The 26,032-nt window shown below is 33.3% G+C and overlaps 1 protein-coding gene across 1 annotated transcript; it reads left to right on the forward strand.

Annotated features, from left to right (window-relative positions):
• Positions 1–7,026: 7,026 nt before the first annotated feature.
• LOC149223769 (GCN5-related N-acetyltransferase 8-like) lies at positions 7,027–24,357 on the forward strand (the record flags this gene model as incomplete). Its single annotated transcript, XM_089387996.1, is given in 4 exon segments — positions 7,027–7,120; positions 16,054–16,418; positions 19,416–19,493; positions 24,181–24,357. Coding segments are annotated over 4 exon segments (714 nt in total), but the record flags the coding sequence as incomplete, so codon positions are not given.
• Between the last annotated feature and the right edge of the window lie 1,675 nt (positions 24,358–26,032).

A 26,032-nucleotide genomic window follows, 5' to 3' on the forward strand; every position in this document is an offset into this window, starting at 1 on the left:
CATTTTTTTTAAAAGGTGAATTTCCCAAAACTTTTAGGATATTTGCAAATGGGCTAACTTTCCAAGTTTTTTTTCAAAAAAAAAAAAGTCACTAATTTTCATTTTTTCTAAATGTGATTCCTCCAAATATTTTAGATATTTTTTTTACCATAAAAATTGCAAAAAAATTATTTACACAATATAAAATCATTAGAAATTTGAATATTTTTACAAAAATAATACCAAACATTTTACAATTTACATTTTAGGAACTAGTAAGAATGGTGAAAGTTTCTATACTTGATAAATTTCTATCCTTAAAATTTTCTTTTATGTGTAATCAAGTAAATATCCACAACTCAACACTAAGTTAGCATATAAAAATACTAATAATTGCACCAATAATAACAATGTGCATTTACAACCCATGTATATGTGTCAAATTTAACTTTTATATAAACTAAAATTGAAAAGACTGAAAAACAAGGAATAATAATAATTAAAATTTTTTAAAATTATCATAATAATAATAAATATTTATAATCAAATGATCATTTTAACCCTAGATTTTTTTAAAGGTAAATGATATTTGTTTGTTTTGATATATGAAATGAAATTTTAAATAAATATATTTTGGTTCTAACTGAAAGGTATCTCTCTCTCTCTCTCTCTCTCTCTCTCTCTCTATATATATATATATATATATATATATATTAATTTCATTCAAATTATTTATGTTTCTCATGAGATACACTTTATATCTTGTCACTTAAATTTACATTTAGAAGTAGTAAAATAATACTTACATTAACAAATAAAAAAAAAAGTAGTAACAAAAAATCAATGTCCACTGTAAATAAAATACTTTAATTTTTACCTTAATTTTACATCAAATTTATATAGAGATAAATCAAATGAAAACAAAAAAATTTTAATTTACTTTTTGGTATTAGGGAGTTATAATATGTAATTCTTTCACTATTTAATATGGACTTTAAAGATGACATGTAAAAATAATATTATTGATATTACATGATGTGTAATTAATTCTATGTTCATTTGACATGTAATATTTAAAACAAAAATATATTAATAATAAAAAAATGCTTTGCTATTAGTCATAAATAAAGTATTTCAATGCCCATATTAAACAAGTGCAATTAGTCCGTTCAACTGAAGTTATAACTTATGCTCTAGCAAAAATTGCATAAAAATTTATGACCTACATTAGTCAATGCTAAATTAATAGTGGTAAATAGGCATATCGAATACTATAATGTTGCTTTGGATGGGAGGAATAAGATGAAATAATTGTTTGCTAAGACAAAAGGCCTTACATAAATTGGGTAGATGACAACCACTTGTAAGTCTACACATTTATAGTTTTACTCTTACATAAATGCTAAGGAAAACATAAATAATGGTTGGAAGTAACTCATGGTAAGTATATTTATTTAGATCTAAATGTTTAATGCTTTAAATGAAGTTGGCATGTAACATTTTAAAAAATATTGATAACAAAAATAATTCTAAACATATACACATACATACAGATACAAACAAACATATAGATAAACATGTAACATTTTTAAAAATCTTACACATAGATAAACATGTAACATTTTTAAAAATCCTATGGATATGAGTTTATGAGTTTCCAATATGAAAGGACAAGTATTAACATTATAATGAGTAAAAGATGAATGATAAAAAAAAAGAATTTCAATGTTAAACTATGCATTTTTTTTTTTATTTTTTTTTATTTTTTTTTTCAGCTGGTTCACGGACCCTGGTCAGTTGATCCGCTACTCCAGGTTCTTTGCAATCTGGGGGACCCCACCCGAAGGGGGTCCACCCCTCGGTCACCATAGACCTAACCCCAAGAGCTTTCGGGTTTCGACCCTGTGACCTCCCATTGGCGAGGCCCCGACTTGACCGATTGAGCTAACCCTTGGGGCTTGTTAACTATGCATATATTATATAAAACAAGTGAAAATCAAAAAAAGAAAAAGAAAAAGTTTTACTTGAAACTTTTTATTAGTGTGTTACTCAAAACTAGTATAGATCCATTTTAACTCTGGTTCTACCAACATCTAAAAGGAATCAAATCTTTTTAAGTGCAAATCTTTCTTTAAGTTTTATACTTCAAAAAAGTTTGCATTTTGAGAAATTTAATCTCTCCTAATTTAGTAAATCAAGAACTAAGATGATTCTTAATTTCTAACTTATTTTTCTTTCTCTTTTTTCATATATACACTAAATTATTTAATTATTTAGACTCATTAATTATAATTTTTAATAATATTAAAAAAAAAACTTAATATATTCAAACAAGCAAGATATAAAATTTGGTATAAGTTATTTCACACCCTCAATTAATTCTAAAAAAAAACTGATTTTATCCAATACCATCATTTATTTCTTAAAACTGGTTTCAGCCCACAACATATATGTGATTCTGTTGATTTATTGTCATTGAAAGATAATGCTATGCCAAAAAGTACTAGAAGATATTCATACAACACAGTCACGTATATAAAAAGTATAAAGTTATATATCAATTGATTCCCAAAATGGTTTATATATATATATATATATAGATTTATTATTAGTGCAGTATGATCTTTGTTGATGTTGAGATGTGATAAAGATGATAAATTTAGATTCTCTTTTTTTCAATGAGAAGTGAAGTTTCCTGCGAATTTGTTAATTTATGAGGCATAATTACTCACGAATTTTTAAATTTTTTTGGTAAGTCAAACTCAAGAAAAACACACTTTTTTAAACCTTCATTATTTAATAAATCCAACCTAATGCAATCGCTTGTAACACTGTGCTAATTCAATTTTTCATTGATGTACAGAACAATTGATGCAATTTTTTAAAAACTAATTTAATCAAAATTCCTGAGATCTGTACTGTATTAAGTGCAAAGTAATGTTTTTTAATATAATCTGTGTCTCTGACATTATGTATAACAATGCCATTCATATTATAAAATGTATTTTCTGTCTCTGTATGGATCCCTCAAAGGCTAGTGATTACGTGATCAAATTGGATTACTAGTCCATGCATCTTCTCACTTTCACCACACTTATTATTTTTCAGAATTCTCAGGTGGAACTCTGTGATTGGTGGGTGTGGATGAGGAATCTGACTTTAATAAATTGTAACATCAAATGTAAAACAAATTTCTCGTACACAGCTTTGTTTTTTGCTCACTGTAATACTGCCCATGGATTGTTTGATTTGACCTAAAATCTACACTTTCCACAGACAAGCTCATGATTATACCATCGATGTTTCTTTCTCTTTATAAATATTATTTTTGATTGACGGAGCGAGATTGTTGTTGTGTGTGGTTGTGAGAGTCAGTCCTGCGTGCCCATCTTTCTCACACGTAACTTATCACAATTTATTATTGGGTTGGCCACAGCAGCGACGCGGCGGCCATTGATAGCCTCTGCAATTAATAGTGGTTGCAAGAAAAGGCAGCAGCCCAAAGGGCATCGTCCGTTCAGTGTATCAAATAATCAAACACCTCACCGTTGTATGGGGGAGTGGAAAAATGCAGGGATTTAGTAAATGTCAACTCCCATGACGAGCATAGCGTAAGTTAATGAATTTTATTATATTATATTATTTTAAAAAAATATAAAATAATTTTAAAACCATTATTAATAATTAATTCAAAATAAGAATAATTTTAATAAAAGAATTTACAACCATCACTGAGTGACATAATTTAATTATTAAAAATAATGAAAACAACAATCATTAAGTGAGAAGTGTTAACGTAACGCGCCAGGAAGAAACTCTCAAAAAAACTTTACTAAGTGTCAAAATTTGAATATTGAAAGTAAATTTTTATCCTTTTTTAACTTCTATCAATCATATTCATAGTTGTTTTCACATTAAATAGTGAATGTAGATAACTAAATTAAACAATTAAATTTAATTTAACAGAAATTGAAACGCACATATCATGTTTTCCATTTAAGTCACTTCAATGCCAATCCAATTAAAGAATAATATGTGTGATATAAGTTTCAAATAAAAAAACATAATGTGCACGAAATATGTAAATGTTTTAAAAAATATGTTCAATATCATTATATACAAAAATTAAATTTTGGAGAACTTTACCAAACAAAGTAATTGTCAAAATAAATACATGTTAGAGCCATAAGGATTTGTAAATATATAAAAATAAAAAAAACAAAAACAAACTACATACCTGGACCTTCTTCTAAAAGATCTTCAAATATTCCACTGTGTCATATAGTATGTCTGTAGTGTTTGTTCACTGCATTAAGTCCAAAAGTGAAAATTTATAATTATTAATAACTTGCAAATTGTAACAACTTTTACAAACAATGAGTTCACCTACAATCTAGGCATACCACATTCAAAATATTACGCTCCAATTTTCTTATTTTTCATATTTTGTACAAACTCTTCCATAACTTATGGGTGTTTTTCGGACATGCAAATATGCTAGTATAGACATTTGTATATGTGAGAAAAGCCTATAAAAAAAACCAAATATCATGGCATTTATAGCATTAAAAAAAAACACACACACACACACACATTTTTCTCAAGCAAATAATTACACTTCTCCATCAAATATTAAACATCCAAAAATAACCTAATGAAATTATATAAACATCCAAATATATAAATTTAAACTTTCTTTCTACTATTAATTCAAAAAATCATATAACAAAATAAAAAATTGTAATTTGATAAAAATATTATGTAGTAGAATTCTTTTGATAATTACGGTCAAATAAAGTTCAAGCTGTAAAACAGTTAGACTTCTCTTTCAAATATTAATTCATGTTGGGAAATTTTCAAAATATTATGTAGTAAAATTCCTTTGATAATTATGGTCAAAGAAAGTTCAAGTTGTAAAACGGTTAGACTTCTCTTCCAAATATTAATTCATGTTGGGAAATTTTCAGACAAATGCATTGAAATGTTGTGTGGGAAAATATTTTTTCAAGAAATACTATGCAATCGTGTGGGAAATACATAAAATAATTATGTGAGAAAAACGAGAGGAGAACCTGAACATGTAAAATTTCTTGCATCATTGCTCGGCTCCTAAGTATACCATGTGCACATACCATGCTTCGTTTTTTGAAATGGCCATCATTTCGTTTTCTAACTCTGCATCTGCTCTTTTTTAGTTGGCTTGCTATTTCTTCTATATTGCTCTTTCTTTAGGCACTTATCCACTCAATTCCACGTTACTTTGATGACTATTAGTGGATGAATGAAAGCACAAATCTATTAAATGAAATGGACAAACCAGACCTACTATCTAGAATGTAGAGCAGATCCACTAAATATGAGGCATCAACCACTTTCAATGGGGATGGAAAGCCCAAAATCCAACCTCTAGGACCTCTAACCCGCAAGGGAGCCGAGTAGTGCAGGGAATGTGTGGCTCTTTGGTTTCGCCAAAGTTCGAATCCAAGGAAGTCCCAATGCCTTTGTTAGTGATCTGGTTTTGAAACTAGTTGAAAAAATCTTAATAGGAATTATGTGAATGAGAAACGAGAATGAATTTATGTATTTCAAATTAGTTGTCTCTAAAGCAACCCATGCCTTGCCCTACCTTACCTGGTATAATTATAATTATGAGGAGATCCATTTGCACAAAACAGAGATTTAGGAAATCTCTGAACCATTCATGTACAAGAATTGACTTGTCTCAAAACAATTTTGTGTTTTAAATGAGTATAATGTGTAAGTCGCAATTAACTATAAGATCAGAAACACGAAGTATATTCATCACTTTCATTACCTTAGTTCACCTTTCTTAGGTCCCACCAACCTGGACATCGTTGAAGTCATCTTGTTCGTGTCTTCTTCTTTGTGACGAAATTTAATCTACCCTCATTCCTCTACATTTACATTTTAGAGCCTTTATGATAATGAAGAGCCGCCATTTCCAACAAAATCTATATGCAGATTCCATGTGGGAGAAAGATAAGTCTTTCATATATAAAATAGATATAGATATATAATATAAATATGTAAAATGGATAAATTTTTTATAAACCCGTTATTATGACATTTTGAAAAATTATAAGCAAGTCAACAATGTCAACAATTATGTGTTTATTTTGAAATAACCCGTATTGGAAGGCTTAAAAAAAGTAAAACGTGCATACGGGCATCAATTTTAAACCCTGGTCGCAGGCTTAGATGGCAACACAGTTACTTTACTAATTGTACAGTAGACCTGGCGGAATCATTATTAAAGTCTCAGACCTGCTGCTCACCAACTCCACGATAAGTAGGTGTCAAGAAGTCAAGGATCAATCAATTCAAGATTCTGCAACCAAGCGTTTGGTGGTTATAATATACGATTTGAGATGTAAGGGTTTTCACTTTTTGAGAAAGATGCCGAATTTCATGCATACATGTAAATTAGGAATTGTAGGGGTCAATTCTGTAAACAATCAATATGCGCTTAATTCTACCGGGTTAATTCTGTAAAAAATCAATACGCGCTTTACATATGTATAAGGTGGAATACACAAATTTAAATCTGAAAGCTTTATATTCACATCTTTAACATACTGTACTGTGTTGGACATCAACAGTGAAACGGAAAATCGTAGAAAGACGGTGAGAGAACGTTTGTCAATCAGTATCTTCACCTGAAAAAAAAAAAGAGCAGCGGAAGCTGATAGTGAAGTTTACGGACCCCATACAATTTTCTTTTCTGCTATTCTCGTCTCTCATGCCCAAGTCTTCTTTGGCTGGGCCACTGGAAGGAAATAAGACAGCGGGATGGGACCGGGAGGCTCAAAATGGGCCCGCGGGATTCAAAGATTAGCTGTTTTAGCGTTATTATTATTTTTCAATTATGAATTGAATAAGAATTCGGTAAAGTTTATGGAAAATTACTGAATTATTGTAAGGTTCGCAAGAATTTGTTTACTGCTGAAGAATTTTAGAAAATCAAAATCAAAGTTCCGAATGGAATAAATACTCTGAACTTAATGTTGCCGTATTCCAAGAAACTGAATAAAGTTGATTCAGCAGTTAGCCGAGTTCGAATGCCTGACCGATCATTGCAAGGCGACTGAAGAGGCTCTGTCATCAACCCTCTTTAGTGCACATTCCAGTGCAGCACACACCATTCCACTCTTCCAAACCCCATTTTAGCGGCCTGACCAGCAACTGCCTTGAGAAGAATGCTACCCAAACCCCTTCTCCTGTATGGCTCTCTCACAAAAAGATCCTCTATGTAAAATCCCGGCTTTGCCAAAAACGTCGAATATTCCTTAAAAAACAAAACAAAACCCACAACTGTCCTGTCGTTTCCCAGAGCCGAGACAAACGAAACCCTTTCTAGGTCGTTCACGAGGGTTTTGAAGTTCACATCTTGCTCATGCTCATGCTCATGCTAAGTGTGTCATAAGTAAGGAAATGTCAATATTTCTCCAAGAAATCACATCCATCATGATGGTCTAACAAGGCTGGTAAGCTGCATTTTGGGACTTGGTCATCTTTATATGTTTTAAACAAAAAGTTCCGTCTATTGAGCAATTTATATGATTCCAAGTCGGCAGGCATGATCAATTCAAGATTTACATACAGGGGGCTTTTCTAGCCCATGAATAATATCCTTGCCGATGAATTTGGTCATTGACCATGCAAACAAGTTAGTGCAACTTTTGCAAACAAAAATTCAGAAAAGTTCCAAACAGGGCATTTCAATTCCAAGCCTTTAAGGATTTTCATTGTACAGATGGTCCTCATTTTTTGGAAATTTAGTGGGCTTGCTAAGTGAAATCTTCAAGAAAGTTTTAAATTTCAAAAACATTAGCTTGTTCTAATTTGTGATCTATCCTCTCTTTAGTTACTAGCAAACACGTAAATTTAGTTGGAAGAAGGAACAACAATAACCACATGTAATAGCCCCCGGGGCATAGACCAGTTAGTGACAGGGTGTTTGTTAAAACTTAAGGCACACCTTGTGTAAAAGGTCCCAGGTTCAAACCCCAACTTACTTGTGTTCACAAAAGGGGCATATGTGGAAACCTAGAGGTTATAGTGGCAATGATCAGAATTGATCCTGAGCCATGCGAGTACGAAATGGGCCTAATTGCCAATTCCTCTAGTCAAACATTTAAAAAATTAAACCAAATAAAAAACTTTAAAACAGTAAGTGCATATGATGAATTTTGAACCACCTTCCATACAGGAACACAAACTAAGCATATAAATGAAAGAGTACTGTTGAAGCAAACCAAGTTCACCATGCTAAGATATTCAAAATTCAAGTATTAACAAGACGTGTAGAAATTGAAAACTGCTATTTAACATGACAGAAAAGGCTTAGAAAATTTTCCTCGTTTTTGGCAAGATGTTTTTAACCCAGGTATGATACATAAAAGCTTGCCATAAATGTTCCAAGTTACATGTAAGAAGTGAACATTCCTGTATATCAATTGAAAGCAAAGGCAATCCAAAGAGTGATTATAGATAAATCAACATGTGTAAACTTTCTGTGGATTTTATCTTATTCGTGCAATGCAATCAGAAGAATAAGAATCAAATTTAGATTGAACAAACTTTTCATTATTTCATTAACAATCTAACAGAGAAATGAAGCAGCGATAATACAGAATCCTCATTTGTTTATAATATTTCCAAAAGATTATATCTACCTTGGAATTTATCGCATTTCTAAGTGATCTACATATTTCTATTAACAAGTTTAATGTAAAAGGGAATAAACTAGTAACTTTCGAAACAATCACAGGAATAATGATTTTGAAAAACAAAAGAAAACACATTTTTTATCATTCCTTGGTAGCAAATGTGTACAACTTCCACCATTTTTATGCTCCATATATCCTCATTATGTTTACATTCTTGACAAAACCTTTAATTTGCATTCACTGTGCTGTGTGATTGGCTTCTGTCTAGTCTATATAGCACCAATTAAATTTGGCTTATTTGCATTCTACAAAATTAGGCCTGCAACATCTATTCATAGAGCAATCATTTTTAACTAGGCAAGAGTTCAAAGCTTCTAAACCTGACAACATATGTAAAGAAGAGACTTATAAAATACTACATCATTCAAGCAATGAATTATGAAATGGAGAATAGCTAAAGGCCAATAAATCATCCAACTAGCAACATCCATATCAATTTAAAGACTGGATACAACATGGACAAAGAATTTTGAGCTGGTACGAGCTTTTTTGCATTAATCCTGAGAAGATTTCCCTTACCACCAACACCTGCCATGCATAGAGTTTGAATATATTTTCAAATTCAATTTATAGTTCAAACATTATTACCATGTCGTATCAAATTTGATTCCCTCAAGTTACAGACTTCTCATCAAGGGAAAAAACAACAATTTGAAAAACAATTTAAATTTTACAGAGACTAATTCAAATTGCAGTTCAAAATCCTCTCTCTTTCCATCTTCAGTGGAAGTTTGACACCGAGAGACCCAAAATGTTACCCACTTTCCAACATACATTGATAATCACTAGACCAAACAAGTTTTGTAAAAATGACCCAAGAAAAATTGATTTTGCTCCTTAACCTTGCATTGATTGCCAATCCCACTACCTTAGATCAACTTGCCACTTGCCATCAAAGTTAAGTGGGTAGTTAATGGTAAATCAACAAGGGATACAATCCATTGTTACATAGGGATGGATTCATGGAAGTCTTACCCAGATAAGTGCCAAGCTGACAGCATACCTTAACAATCATTAAAGCACACAACTTTTGTAAGAATCACACATTAGCGAAATTGATTCTATTCCATTAGCTTGTGTCTGCTGCCAATCCCACTACCTCATATCAACTTCCCATCAAAGTTCAATTGGGTACTAAATGGTAAATCAACAACAGATAGGAGCCATTTGTTGCATAGGGAAAGAATCATGGATTGTAATCGAACATATTTGTTTGCTCTTGACTAAAATTACAAGTTTCAAAACCATTGGTCATAATAGAACACACAGTATGCACAACATCCTATGTTCCACCAGGTTTCCAGGGTAGCAGAGTGCATGAGTGGAGAAACAGACATGGGGGACATGTGGGAAACCCAAAATTTTAGGGAAATTCATGGGGGACAGGGGGGCATCGGGGCCCCTAAAATAGGGATCCCCATATGATAAAATCTCAACAACAACGATTCAACCCATGAAAATTCATCAATGTACAATCAAGTGGAAATGCTACAATCCAAAATCTGGAAAACTATTAAGTCCACTGAAATATGAATGGGATATGAAATTTTACTTTCTCCATATGAAGTCCAATGAGATTGGCACCTCTTAAACATCTTGAAATAATTAATATTACCATTAATTACCAAGGTCACAAACTCCTCAAAACTCAATCCCCTATCTTTGTTTTGTCTTATTAGGTTAGGAATCATTTCCCATGTGTTTCCCCTTATCTTTTTTCTGTGGATGGGGGCGTGTAGCTGGGAAAAATCATCCCCACACTCGGGAATCATTTCCCTGAGCTTCCCCAAAAGTGGGACATACAGCCCCTAAAGTATGGGAAACACACTAGGGGGCACATCCTCATGGAACACTGACAATATCTAAACCAAACCCACTAACTAATGAATTTAATTAATATCTTCGTCCATCAATCAATTCAAAATTGGATTTTAAAATATAATGCCAAGTTGAATTGTCATCAGCCCCAGCAAATACCAGCCTTTACCATCTTTGTTTCTGATATATCACTTGCCAGTAATTTCACATGTGGGATGATCCTTGAATACTGGGTGTCTACCACTAGTTGCTCTCTTCTATCAATAATGAAATGTAAAACTATGCAAATTGTTGAATTGCAGAGCATCCTCACATAATTGATACGCATACTAGACATGGCCACAAAACTCCTTCCATAGTTCCCCCCTTTAATCACACCCTCAATCTCCTAGTCATTATACAGGTGTGCTGCACAATAATTGTCCTAATCAAATTCAAGCCCAAATACCTATTTCATACTACTCTATGCAATCACTTCAACTCTAATTTATGCCATAGGTGTTCCCAGCTATAACAATAAAATGATTGAAGTTACTTGCCATCAAAATCTCACCACACAGGATTTATTGTTTTTCAACATCAATCATGATGCAAGGAGTACCTCAACGGTGGATGGCAATATACCCTTAGGGACTTCATGTACAAAGAGCATGTAAAAAAGCTCCTATGATCCACCGATGCAATTAACTACAGTCAGCGTCTTGCAGGAGATAAGTCAAAGGCAACACTATGATAAACAAAGCCCCGACATTCACACATATAGTTATGGAAATTGTCAAATAGTTTGATTGGTATATGTGAAAGTCACAATAAATATAGCATGAAAAATTTATGTCTACTCCATATACCCATATTTCTTGCCTTTAAAAAGAAATATAATTTGATGTAATTGTTTTCCCAATCTAAAACAAATTGAATATAATAGAATTCCAAATATTCCCATGAACAATAGAAGAAAACAAAAAGTTGATTTAGGATTGATAACAAGAACCATAAAGCAAAGACAATAGCAAGAATGACAACAAATGAGCTTCCTTCTCGTACCAAATGAGCTTATGCTAAGATCATTTTTACTGATCATTAGTAATCCTCAAAAGATGAGCTTGAATCCTTTTAATGGCAGAAATGTATAGTGGCGAGTGGATATGCTAAAAAGGGGGTTCTCTTCTCTGCAACAATTCTCCAATAAAAGAAATAATTGAAATCTTATGGTAATGCCTGCTTACCAAGTTCAAGCTGTGTAGAACTGGAATCATGGGGTAGTTTGATTGGTATATGTGAAAGTCACAGTAAATATAGCATGAACATTTTATGTCTACTCCATATACCCATCTTTCATGCCTTTAAAAAGGAATATAATTTGATGCAATTGTTTTCTCAATCTAAAACAAACTAAATATAATAGAATTCCAGATATTCCCATGAACAATAGAAGAAAACAAAAAGTTGATTTAGGATTGATAACAAGAACCATAAAGCAAAGACAATAGCAAAAATGACAACAAATGAGCTTCCTTCTCGTACCAAATGAGCTTATGCTGAGATCATTTTTACTGAGCATTAGTAATCCTCAAAAGATAAGCTTGAATCCTTTTAATGGCAGAAATGTGTAGTGGCCAGTGGAAATGCTAAAAAAGGGGTTCTTTTCTCTGCAACAATTCTCCAATAAAAGAAATAATTGAAATCTTATGGTAATGCCTGCTTACCAAGTTCAAGTTGTGTAGAACTAGAATCATGGGGTAGTTTGATTGGTATATGTGAAAGTCACAGTAAATATAGCATGAACATTTTATGTCTACTCCATATACCCATCTTTCCTACCTTTAAAAAGAAATATAATTTGATGCAATTGTTTTCCCAATCTAAAAAAACTGAATATAATAGACTTCCAAAGATTCCCATGAACAATAAAAGAAAACAAAAAGTTGATTTAGGATTGATAACAAGAACCATAAAGCAAAGACAATAGCAAGAATGACAACAAATGAGCTTCCTTCTCGTACCAAATGAGATTATGTTGAGATCATTTTTACTGAGCATTAGTAATCCTCAAAAGATGAGCTTGAATCCTTTTAATGGCAGAAATGTGTAGTGGCCAGTGGATATGCTAAAAAAGGGGTTCTCTTCTCTGCAACAATTCTCCAATAAAAGAAATAATTGAAATCTTGCGGTAATGTCTGCTTACCAAGTTCAAGCTGTGTAGAACTGGAATCATGGGGTAGTTTGTTTGGTATATGTGAAAGTCACAGTAAATATAGCATGAACATTTTATGTCTATTCTATATACCCATCTTTCTTGCCTTTAAGAAGAAATATAATTTGATGCAATTGTTTTCCAAATCTAAAACAAACTAAATATAATAGAATTCCAGATATTCCCATGAACAATAAAAGAAAACAAAAAGTTGATTTAAGACTCATAACAAGAACCATAAAGAAAAGACAATAGCAAGAACGACAACAAATGAGCTTCCTTCTCGTACCAAATGAGCTTATGCTGAGATCATTTTTACTGAGCAATATTAATCTTCAAAAGATGAGCTTGAATCCTTTTAATGGTAGAAATGTGAAGTGGCCAGTGGATATGCTAAAAAAGGGGTTCTCTTCTCTGCAACAATTCTCCAATAAAAGAAATAATTGAAATCTTACGGTAATGCCTGCTTACCAAGTTCAAGCTGTGTAGAACTAGAATCATGGGGTAGTTTGATTGGTATATGTGAAATTCACAGTGAATATAGCATGAACATTTTATGTCTACTCCATATACCCATCTTTCCTGCCTTTAAAAAGGAATATAATTTGATGCAATTGTTTTCCCAATCTAAAACAAACTGAATATAATAGAATTCCAGATATTCCCATTAACAATAGAAGAAAACAAAAAGTTGATTTAGGATTGATAACAAGAACCATAAAGCAAAGACAATAGCAAGAATGACAACAAATGAGCTTCCTTCTCGTACCAAATGAGCTTATGCTGAGATCATTTTTACTGAGCATTAGTAATCCTCAAAATATGATCTTGAATCCTTTTAATGGTAGAAATGTGTAGTGGCCAGTAGATATGCTAAAAAAGGGGTTCTCTTCTCTGCAACAGTTCTCCAATAAAAGAAATAATTGAAATCTTATGGCAATGCCTGCTTACCAAGTTCAAGCTGTGTAGAACTAGAATCATGGGGTAGTTTGATTGGTATACGTGAAAGTCACAGTAAATATAGCATGAACATTTTATGTCTACTCCATATACCCATCTTTCCTGCCTTTAAAAGAAATATAATTTGATGCAATTGTTTTCCCAATCTAAAACAAACTGAATATAATAGAATTCCAGATATTCCCATGAACAATAGAAGAAAACAAAAAGTTGATTTAGGATTGATAACAAGAACCATAAAGCAAAGACAATAGCAAGAATGACAACAAATGAGCTTCCTTCTCGTACCAAATGAGCTTATGCTGAGATCATTTTTACTGAGCATTAGTAATCCTCAAAAGATGAGCTTGAATCCTTTTAATGGAAAAAATGTGTAGTGGCCAGTGGATATGCTAAAAAAGGGGTTCTCTTATGGCAGAATATAAAAAAATGATGAAAAAAGCTCATTAAATATACCTTCTGTGGAATTCTAGAACCTAAAACTCTGTTTCAAATAATTGAACCCCATCGATATTTTTAAATGCTGTCAAATTTTATAAATTCTGTTAAGGGAAATGAGCAAGGACAAAAATTCTTGGAACATTTATAAAGTGTAATGTAACATGGGATTTTGTAGTTCCTAGAAAATGCCTAAGCCATTTCAACTATCAGGGGCAGGTGGGTATAGGAATATTGTCATTACTATATGCATCGCAGAGCCATTTGATCAACAGTGGAAATATGGTGAGGGGAGCAGATTTCAAAGAATGAATTGGTGTTTTCATTGGCATGTTCTAGGAACATAGATGGAATAGAGTGGACACTTGCAAGGATCTTCCTTGTTAGCTTAAATTGGTTAATTAATAATTTAAAGGGTTACCATTAGAATGATAAGTACAGTGATTGCAACAGATCTGCATTACTGACATAAAAAGGAAGATACCAAAATGGAGTGGAGGTGAACATCAAAAGTTTGGAATATAACAAATTGCTAGCAAGAAATTCACAGCAATGGATTTCATTATATTCAATTTATTACAAAATGCTAGAACTGTTTCCTCAAGACTGTGGAAACTACCACAGTGTTGAATAATACTTCCCTCATGCTTCCAGAGCATCATTTCATGTAATGATGCTTATACAAAAGGTAAATTAGTTTATCATAGCTTTATCACTTGCTGTACAACTGGAAGTTGGATAACCATGGACTAGATAAAATACAGGTCTTCAACCATGACCATCACTTCCATGATGCATTTTAAGACAAAAAATATTTTATAGATAAACATTGTGTGCTTGGCAAAAGACCACATTGTGTGCTTGGATGAGAATTGCATGCTTGGAAAAAGACCACATTGTGTGCTTGGCTGAGAATTTATGTCTTCCACATTGAGGTTCAATGCATGGACAATCTTGGTTGGAAGCAGAACTGTAGAACAACCTGAAAAAAAGAGCATCCACATTAAAATTTTGAAAATTAATCAACACCATCATTATCCTAGCAGACCATAAACTATATGTGACCAGGAACATCAACACGCATATATACACGAGCACTCAATATCAAAATAAACACTTTCACCGAACACACAACTAAAAGATAACAACCGACGTTGATTTGGGCAATAGGACAGTTAACACTTTATCACATGCAAAAAAGGACAGAACATGATTCAGTGAACATCAACAAATCATGAAGAGGTCATGTTCAAAATAACATAACAATCTACTACTCTATCATATACTATTCTATGAAGGCAAAATCAGCTTGATGAAGTCATGAAAATCCAACGAGATCTATGACTAGAGGTAAGGAATCAAAAATCCAACAACAAAAAATGCAATGATAAGGTTCAAACCTCATTGACCTTTGACCATGACAATGTCCAGGTTGTTTATGGGATTAAAATATTTAAAAAATAAAATAAAAATAAATGCATAAGGGTAACAAGAAGCATGAAAAAACAGGGTAATGAGAATAACCTTGTTTCACCTAAAATAATGGAAAACTTAGAAGCAAGAAAGCCTTAATTGTCACCAACAAATCTAGGATGAGATAAAATTCAACAGTAGGTCTATGAATAAATTAATTCCGTGGAACAAGAGGCACATAATGAAAAGGTACAAGATTAGTCTCATATTCCTGAACATTATTTTGAGTAGTGTGACTTTCCTTTAGACATTCCTATGGAAAAGAATATCATCAAAGCATCAAAATAAGAGGTAACAGAACTGGAAGTTTTAGAGAGACATATCAAAAGAGAGAATGAAATGCTCAAAGAGAAAAACCACAAGATTTTGAAAAAGATGTATCACTGGTAGCATAAAATTTCCAAACTCAAGAAATATAGGAGGGAACCCTCTTTAGCACACCTCCATTCCAAGGTCCCACAACCTTCCTGCTAGAAATATCTCATAAAAACTTCCCGACCCCCTAAACCATAGATGAATCGTTTGAATAGACGATTAAGAATGTGAACTTCAAAACCCACGTGAACAACCCAAAAAGAGTTTCGTTCGTCTCAGCTCTGGGAAACGACAGGACAGTTGTGGATTTTGTTTTGTTTTTCAGGGACTATTCGACGTTTTTGGCAAAGTCGGGATTTTACATAGAGGATCTTTTTGTGAGAGAGCCTTACAGGAGAAGGGGTTTGGGTAGCATTCTTCTCAAGGCAGTTGCCAGGCAGGCCACTAAAATGGGGTTTGGAAGAGTGGAATGGTGTGTGTTGGACTGGAATGTGCGCTAAAGAGGGTTGATGATAGAGCCTCTTCAGTTGCCTTGCAATGATCGGTCAGGCATTTGAACTCGGTTAACTGTTGAATTAGCTTTAGAATGTGAGGAAGATCTTCTTAATCCGTAAGAGAGTAGAGAGCTTTGAATGAACAAAATCTAGTTTGTCCAGTGGTAAGGTGAGAAGAGTGGAAAAATGAACCTGCCTGTCTGTCACCTGGTGATGTCCGCCTTAGTTTGTTGCCTGTTTGTCACCTGGGTGGTGCGCTGTAGAGTGCGGGTTAGAGTTTTCACTCGGAGTGAGCTGGTGAGTCGAATTGGTTTGGGGAGCTGTAGAGCCCATGGGGAAATTCGAATGCAAATGAGTGAAATGTGAATTGGTTTGGGGCAAATTCAAATTGCCATACCCGCGCTCAGAATTCTGTCATATGAATTAATGTTCCACGGTGGTGGGTGGAATGGTGGCGGAGGGTGGCGGAGCTCGTGAAAGGTGGCTGAGGGCAGAGGAATTTCAGGTGGCCGAAGCCGGACTTTTCCTGGTGGTGACAGAAACCGAGAAATTCCTCCGCCTTGTTAGACTACTCCTATCATTATGTCAATTCCCCTTTAAACTGATCCGACATTAAATTCTCTTGCCTGTCTTCCCTTCAACAAGCTTTTGCAAAACCATTGACTATGTCCGAAGAATTAAAACAAGTCAAGATGTTTTTTTTTTGTAAAGCCAGTCACGTTCAAATCCTGAACTTGCAGATAGATCATGCTCTTTTAGTGGACTCAGTGTGGCGCTGCAATATTATTTTTGTCTCTGGTGTCTGGAGTTTAAATAAGTTTTGCAGTAACTGATTTCGGCTTTATTAGGTGAATCTTTAGCACACGCTTCTGTCACTTTGTTTTTGCAACAATTTCTATTTTTCTAATCCCCTTAAACTCTAGATTCCTTCCCAGGTCAATGACACTCTCTATCCTTATGAGGCCAAGGGTTACAATTAAGTTTAAGTTCCACATGAGGTCCTTTCACCTCTCTTGGACCTCCTTTTCACTTGTTTGATCTCTACATTCACTACTCCACCTCTGGTTCCGATCACAAGAGACAATTTGGATTTCACACAGACGAACATAGGCAATGCAGGAATCACATCTGTGCGGGCGTGATATTTTCCAGCCTCGTGATGGGAGTTCTGTGCGACCTGGTAGCCCTAGTTATGGCTTGTGCCTGAGCTCAGAGCTTAGAGTACCATGTTGAACCTCTAGTTATCTATATGAGGTAATATCATATCATATAATATAATATAATCTAAAAATAAAAGAAATATGTAAATAATATGTTTAAATTTTATATTTTTAAAAAATATTTCCACAATTTATTTAAATAAATTATTTAAAGATTTATATTAATTAATAATAAAATATTTTAATGTTGTATATGATAAAATATTCAAGTCATAAGTAGGATATTGTAATTTATTCAATTCTTAATATTAAATTAATATATGATATTTAAAAATATTCATAATAACAAAAAATGTAATATAAGTTATCATTATTTTTTTTTAAATACTAACTAGACATATACTTAATATATAAATAATTTTTTTAAATACTAACTAGACATATACTTAATATATAAATAAATAAATAAATATTTTAATGTAGGAACATAAAATGTCTCATGTACATGTCATATAAAATATTCTAAACTCAATTACGAATGTATATATATATATATATATATATATATATATATATATATATATATATATAGATATATCAATTGAAAAAATAATCCTTTATAGTTAAAACATTTGAAGTCTGCATTTGATCTTCATTATATAGTCTATATAGAATTTAAAAATACAATTTAAACAATGAAAAAATATGCATTAAGAGATCCATTGGGATTTATTATGGGATGAGAGGGATGTAATTTTTTTTTGTTTCAAATTTTGCATTTAAAGAAATTTATACCTCTAGACTCATATTAGATCCCTGCTAAAGATAAGTCTATGCTTAAGATGAGTCTATACTAGTGATGATGCTCACTACTCCTACATTTTCTCCATGGCCAAAGTTTCCACGTAACAAGGTTTATTTAGTTTGTTTTTTGATGGACTTGTCATTCACAATGCTTGTTTCATGCGAATTTTGGATGAGTAGCATGTTCAACAACAAGATTGTTCAACAAATAATAATTCCTCTCGTTTATGAGTTTGATCTAGAACAAAATCGGTTCCACACCCATCAAACTTCATGGGACTATGTGCTCATTCAGGCAAAACCTCCCGGATGGTAACTATGTAACTATTCACAAAGGAGGGAACAAAGTTAAAGACAAATTCTCTAAGGTGATTTTTTTGTTTTGGTTGTAACTTTAGACTTTAGCTGCTATGTTATAGAAAACTGTAGAAAATTTTCATGAATGAGAAATTGAAGGAAAAATAATGGAAAAGAAAGAAAATAGAGGCTTGAATGATAAAGAGGCTTTTGCAGATTAGTTCATGGCTTTTTTCAGTGTGATATCTTTCGCCAGTTCAGTTTTGGAGCTCTCTCTATTCTCTCATACTCTTGCACACTTAGAGAATTCTTGGAGCACTCTAGCATTAGATAAAGGAAGACAAAGGAAGGAAAAGAAAGCAAAGGGAAGCAAAGATCAAGAAAGGAATAGTTGGAACAAGCGGCTACAACTAGATTACTTGCATGTATTAAGTTGCACGTATGATTTCCTTGCTAGTTTGGACATGCATAGTGCATGCATGTGTGTATTTAGTTCTCTTGCTATCATTGACATGGATTTTTTCAAGTGTGACAATGGTTTCAGGCTTGCCTTTCCATTTCCGGATAACCATAATGTGATGGAGTCCTCTCTTTAGCTGAGCTTGGATTGCGAGATGGTTTGGAACTGGGTGATGTGGTCTTAGGAAATTTCCCAAGGGCCTAGAAATCCCGTGAACGGTAATGGCGGGATATGCGGTAAAGCATGAGGGTGGAGATGGAAAAATTCCTCAAGGTATCAGTGAAGAAATACAAGGACATCCATTCTTATTTAGGGCGTAGTTATCCCTTGACCAGTTTTGGCAGGATTGCGGTAAAACTTGATAGTGTATGTGTCTAGTCAATTTAGTTTCTTAAATTTCTCTACATAAATTATCAATCTGGGTATCATAAACTGATGAAGTGTGGTGCACCATATGTGCTTAGTTAACCTTTTTTCTTACTTCGTTGTTTTATAGTTTATGTTGTTTTTGGGGTTTTTGTTTCTTGTGTTAGAATCTAATAAAGAAAAGAGAAAATGAAACAAATCAAAACTTTGAACATTTAGATTAATTTAAGCCGGAAAAATATCTAAGAAAAGAAAGCAAGAAAAATAAAACTTCTGCAATTTAAACTAAAGGCAAAAGTAAAACTAAAAACAAATCAAGTCCCATTCATAACTTCACATATTGCTAATTTCGTTCTTAAGGAACTAAAAAGACTCAATGAGACATGAACTTATGTAATGAGTATCCTACTAAGAAAAAAGCAAGAACATGTAAACAAATCAAATTCCATTCATAACTTCACATATCGCCAATTTTGTTCTTAAGGAACTAAAAAGACTCAATGAGATATGAACTTAAGTAATGAGTATCCTACTAAGCAAAAGGCAAGAACATGTAAAGAAAAACTAATCTACTGTGTTCTCTAATGCTCGAATTCACCAATCGGAAAATAGGAAGACTACTTTCTTGGAATATTTTGTCAAGCATAAATTACACAGTTAGATAAATCTACAATCAACCGGTTGAACACACTTGCATGAATTAAAATTGCATGAATGGAAAATCTAAACTATCAAACTTGAAAGCAATAAAATGACATACTTAAATGAAATCAAAGCAAAACTTCAAAACAAAATCTACTCTACCTTACATTCTAATGTGCTCTATGACATCTACTTCACATCTCCTTCCATGTTGAGAACATCAAAGGTTTATTCAAATTCTTCAAAATTACAAAGTACAACAAAGCTCTCCAAAGCTTTCCAAAGCCATCAAGGAAGAACTACAAACTCCAAGTTAAAGAGCTACCAAAAAGCTACAAACTTAAGAACTAAAAAGCTAAGCTAACAAATGAAGGAGAGAGATCTCCCATTTATACAAAAATATGAGAAGCCATTTCATTAATGAGAATCCATGAATCTCTCCCTCTACCTCTAGAGTCCTAATCAAAATAAGAATTGATAAGACACATGTCTTCTTAAAGTTTCAATACAATTAGGAGATGTGACACATATCCTCATGATCCCATGATTCTCTCCACTCAAATTCGAATTTAGCCTTAGGGTGCCACATAAAGGTCTTCTAGAAGCCTCCTTTTGACCTACACATATCAACAATCTCAACCCACTTGTTAGGTATAAGCATATGCACATTATTTTCTAATTTTTAACGACAAATTCACTTTAAAACGCTAAGAATTAATAAAGTTTGGAAAAACATAAATGTGACCCAATGATAATGAAAGTGGGATTAATATAGTTACATGGTAGTGAAATGAAGGTGAAATGGAGGTGATATAATGGACACAATAGTGAAGGTGTAATGGAAATGAATGACATTTTCAAGACCCAACATACCCCCCAACTAAAGCTCTTGCATGTCCTCATGCAATATATATTACATTAATTCTTTTGACCCTTGAGCTTTGGCTTAACTTTGCATGATATCATTTGATAACTTCATACTTTCGCAAAGTGTTTTTCTTGAATTGCAACATGGTTGGTTCTTGTGTAACAACCATATTTTATTGTTGCATTCTATTTTGATCTTTGAACTTTGCATAATGATATTTTGATTATTGTTGCAAAGTATATATTTATTGGATTGCATGATGGTTGGTTCTTGTGTGACAACCATGATTGTGTTTGTATCCAATTTATCCTTTAAGCACTTTTTGAAAAGCCATTTTATGCTCATAATAACAATGTAATAGTTAATATATTTTGGAAGTATGTGGGCTCCTAAATATGTTATGGACATGGCAAGATATGAATATGAATGTATTTTCCAGCCCAACTAATAGTATTGGCAATTTTATGAAATGAGGAAGAGAAATGTTTTTCCAACAATTATCATTCTAGCTTTTTATGGAATTCTATGGTCAAAAGTTAGAAAATGACGTACCTTAACTTACCCTTTGGAATGGATGAGTTGTATGTGTGGTGGCTACAAAATTCTGATTATATTCTTCTTCAAGTGGCTGAACAAGAAGAGTCATGGATAAAGAGTCAAGATGTATTTTTATTGCTTCTACTAAAACTTGCTGAATCTGCTCCAAAATGCTGAAAATAATAATCTTCATGTCTTCAAAACTCATTGGCACAATTCCTACCATGTGAAAAGATGTTAAGATGTCAATCATAGCAGGAAATTATTGATTTAGTGGCCATTAATGGATGCCACTAGTCAACATGAGAACTCTCACCAATGATAACAATGAGAGTCAAGATGCCCAAACACATCTTGCTAGGTACGAATAGTTTTACCGATGTCAAGACACTTAGAAGATCCGATGAACAAGGGACATTAGTGTATTCCCATTGTTTATCGGCATGAGGACTTGCCATTAAGGCATGCAAGCCTTAAGGTGTCTTTACAAGGAACTTAAACTCAAAGGACCATGGACTCAATAATTTGCATTGAAGCAGGACTTATTTGCGAAATGAAAATGGCAGGAAAGGAAAGATGAAAATGGAAGATGGCAATGGAGAGCAGAAATGGCAATGGACAATAAGCATGTGAATGAGCCTCTTGCTTTTATTTGTGGGTTATGAATGGACAAAAAGAGATGGAAAGTGTATGTGAATGTAAATGGAAAATATGAAGTGAAATAAGGTGAATGGTTTATTATGAGGTATGGATGTGATGGAGACAATAGTATCTGAAAGTGTTTCAAGTGTTTGGATTTGATTTTGCATCAACATATTTCCTCTTTGTTGCTGATCATCCTCTTATGAAACAAATTGGTCTCTTAAAGAGACATCATTCTCTTGTAGTCATTTGTCCTTTCTCCTGGAACCTACAAAAAAATAATACTTCTTCTGCAATGGAATGTAAGATTATCAAAGGAAAGAGGTGATAAATCTCTCTAGTTATGATATTTACACACAAAACTAAGAATTTGTATTAATGAGACAAGTTCTCAGAGGAAAAATCAAAAGAATTTATACCTGCTTTGGAATTAGTGCCTCAAGTTGAGTGTTGCTTCTTTTCAGCAATTTATTTCATTATTTACCATTTCAAACTCAAATGGTGGATTTTTCATTGTGTAGATCTTGTTGAGATCTTTCCAATGACACTTGAATCATCAAAATCTGATTTCGTATGAGAAAGTTAGGCTGATTTGAACAATGAGATTTTTCAGCTGCGGAATGGCTTTAGCTGCAGAATGACTTTAGCTACAGAATGTGTGCAATATCTGTAGCTAAAAATCTTGAATAAAAAGTTAGCCATTCATTTTTCATCATCAGTCTAAAATTAATAAATACCTTCAGAAAAGTGAGTAAATAACTTATTCATTTCATTGATTCAAAATTGTTTTTTTTTTTTTACATGCGGTGTCTTAGTGTGGTGACTTAGTGTGGCGACTTAGTGATAATACACATCTTGAATTTCTTTTGATCGGGGTCTTTTTCATCGACTTGGATCAAATGAATATGACACCATCCTTGTATTGATATTTTCCCAGCTACCCATGTGGCTTGTTTCGTCTCTTAACACTTATAACCTACAAAAGCATAAAAATAGCTGTGAAATTGTCAGTTAGCAGCAGAACAGAGCTGCATTCCATAGCTAAAAGATCTTGCAAATGTTTTGGTAACCTCCTTGTGATGGTCTTTGAACTTTTTGATGAATTTTAGCCAGCCAACCTTGTTCAATGTTCCCTTCAGCTAAGGGTATCCTTCCATGAATTTGACTCTTTCGGGCTCTGTCCTCACAATGAGACCCATTTTGCCTTTTTTCACTGTGTAAATACCTCTGTAAATGACAGTTATATGAAAACAAAATGGTTATATAGATGATGGAAGAAGACTGTGGAGAGAGAATTGATGGGTATGGAACTGGGAAAACGATGAGTATGAGGTTGCGTTAAGAAGGGTTTACGAAGTAAGAAGACTCGTATGAATGGAAATAGATGAAGGCTGTAAATCTTGGTGTACAGACAGACTGTGTGGAGGCAGAGTATCCCTCATGAACAGAACCGCGAGACTAAATGGAGTCCGAGTGGTTTGAGTTCATAAAAAGGTTGCGGGAGTAGAAAACGAAAACTTCGGTGAGAGAGAGTCGTATTCAATCAGCTTACAATTCACAAGAATCCAGTCCTCGACTTATCTGTGCAAAGCTCGGTTCACGTAATGGAGTTAAAACAGAGCTGTATGATTTTTGGATACGTCTTTGCTGTCGACCGTGAAACTGAAGTACAGTCATGGAGGTTGCATGAGACTGTTAGTCATTAAAGATGTGTAAATAAGATTGAATGCTAGCACATACTAGGTTCCCAAATTGGAATTCCCTTCCCTAGACAACCAAATTAAATCAAACTATCAGTTCATTAATTCAAATTCCGTTTTTTCCTGTCGCGGCTTGCAAAAATGGGCTTCAAATAACTACAAAAATCTCTCAAACTGCTTCAAATTCCTTAAAATTATTTCTGAGTTATCTAATTGACCCTATTTCCGAAAAACCCATGTTTTATTTTTCCCAAATTCGTCTCCGTTTGTCTGGTTCGTGCAGTTGAAGTTTGACGTTTTTCAGTGTTTTGCGTTTTCTTGCATTGCTGCATTCGGCTGTAAAATTTCAAATCAATACCGATACAGTGAAGATGACCCTAGCGATGACTCTAAGAGTGAAGGATATGAATGTCCAGGAGGAGATGTGAAGTCAGCTCTACAAAGGGCAGCATCAGCATAGTCAGCCTCTCTTTCCTGGATTTTGTATGCTCGGATTTGCTCTTTCATGATCATTAATGGTTTAAAGAATCACTCAAAGACTCGGTCTTCAGGCCTGTCAAACTTTCTCAACTGTGTGCTATCAAAGAGGTAGAATCAAATTTTGCAGAATGGAGAGGACTCTGCAAGATATAGTATGCAGGTAGCCCAATGCTAAGAATTCTAGACTTCCCTGTACGGTTCCACTCCTCTAAATCTAAAAGTCTAATCACGCCAAAAAAACCAGATGCACAGGGATAAACAGTACACAATATTGGAAGGCCACTGATTTTCTCATAAATATTGATAGGCATCTTCATATAGGTATGGTCTCAGTTGAGATGTTTTGGCTGGATGGAGGATTTTCACTAACATTGGCCTGTTGCTGGTGATTACAAGACTCAGGCAAACAACTAGAGGAGGCTTTTGTAGATTTTCTATTGAGGCCACAGTGGAAATTGGAATTGGGGATAGCCATTGATTATTTTTTTCTCTGAAATTGTGAAATTTTATAAGAATTATTAATGATTTTCAATTTCAAGCAGCAAAGACTTCAAGGCCAATATGCTAAAAACAGGACTTTGACTGAGGTCTTAAGCTGATTTTTTTTTATCAATCTGGGTTGGGTGACTAGGATAGGATCCATGTTGGGACAATTCCAGAGATTCCCATGTGGTCGGTTTCTTCATTGGATGCCTGTAACCTGCTAGACCTTGGAATTAGCTGCGAAATTCACAGTTAATTGTGGAATCAGGCTGCGTTCTGTAGCTAAGTTTCAAAACCTTATTAAAATAGGACACAGTGTTTTGAGGGTCACTACAAACCATAACTAGTCAATCTTGGACAATTGAACCTATCAAAGCAGTTGGATTTTTTTTTTTTTTGAATCAAATGAAATGATGAAGTTTATTTTGTCCCATTTTTCTCTTCTTCTTTTTTTTTTTTTAACATAACAATTTTTTTTTTGATCCTCCAGATCACACAAAGTGCATAAGGAGAGCATACTCAAGAAATTATTAATTTTTTTAGATGTAAGAAATAAGGTCTCCTAATTACACTTCCCCGGAAATGGCACCAAAATGTTTAGTCAAGTTAGTATCCTAAATTGCTCTACATAAATTATCAATCCGGGTATCGTAAACTGATGAAGTGTGGTGCATCATATGTGCTTAGTTAACATTTTTTCTTACTTCGTTGTTTTATAGTTTATGTTGTTTTTGGGGGTTTTGTTTCTTATGTTAGAATCTAATAAAGAAAAAGAGAAAATGAAACAAATCAAAACTTTGAACAGTTAGATTAATCTAAGCTGGCAAAATATCTAAAAAAAGAAAGCAAGAAAAATAAAATTGCTGCAATTTAAACTAAAGGCAAAAGTAAAACTAAAAACAAATCAAGTCCCATTCATAACTTCACATATCACCAATTTCGTTTTTAAGGAACTAAAAAGACTCAATGAGACATGAACTTATGTAATGAGTATCCTACTAAGCAAAAAGCAAGAACATGTAAACAAATCAAATCCCATTCATAACTTCACATATCGCTAATTTCGTTCTTAAGGAACTAAAAAGACTCAATGAAACATGAACTTATGTAATGATTATCCTACTAAGCAAAAAGCAAGAACATGTAAAGAAAAACTAATCTACTGTGTTCTC

The sequence above is a fragment of the Pinus tabuliformis genome, chromosome Q (genome assembly GCF_031772625.1).
Source record: "Pinus tabuliformis cultivar Carrire ecotype Pingquan chromosome Q, CPIR1, whole genome shotgun sequence".
Classification (NCBI taxonomy): Eukaryota; Viridiplantae; Streptophyta; class Pinopsida; order Pinales; family Pinaceae; genus Pinus; species Pinus tabuliformis.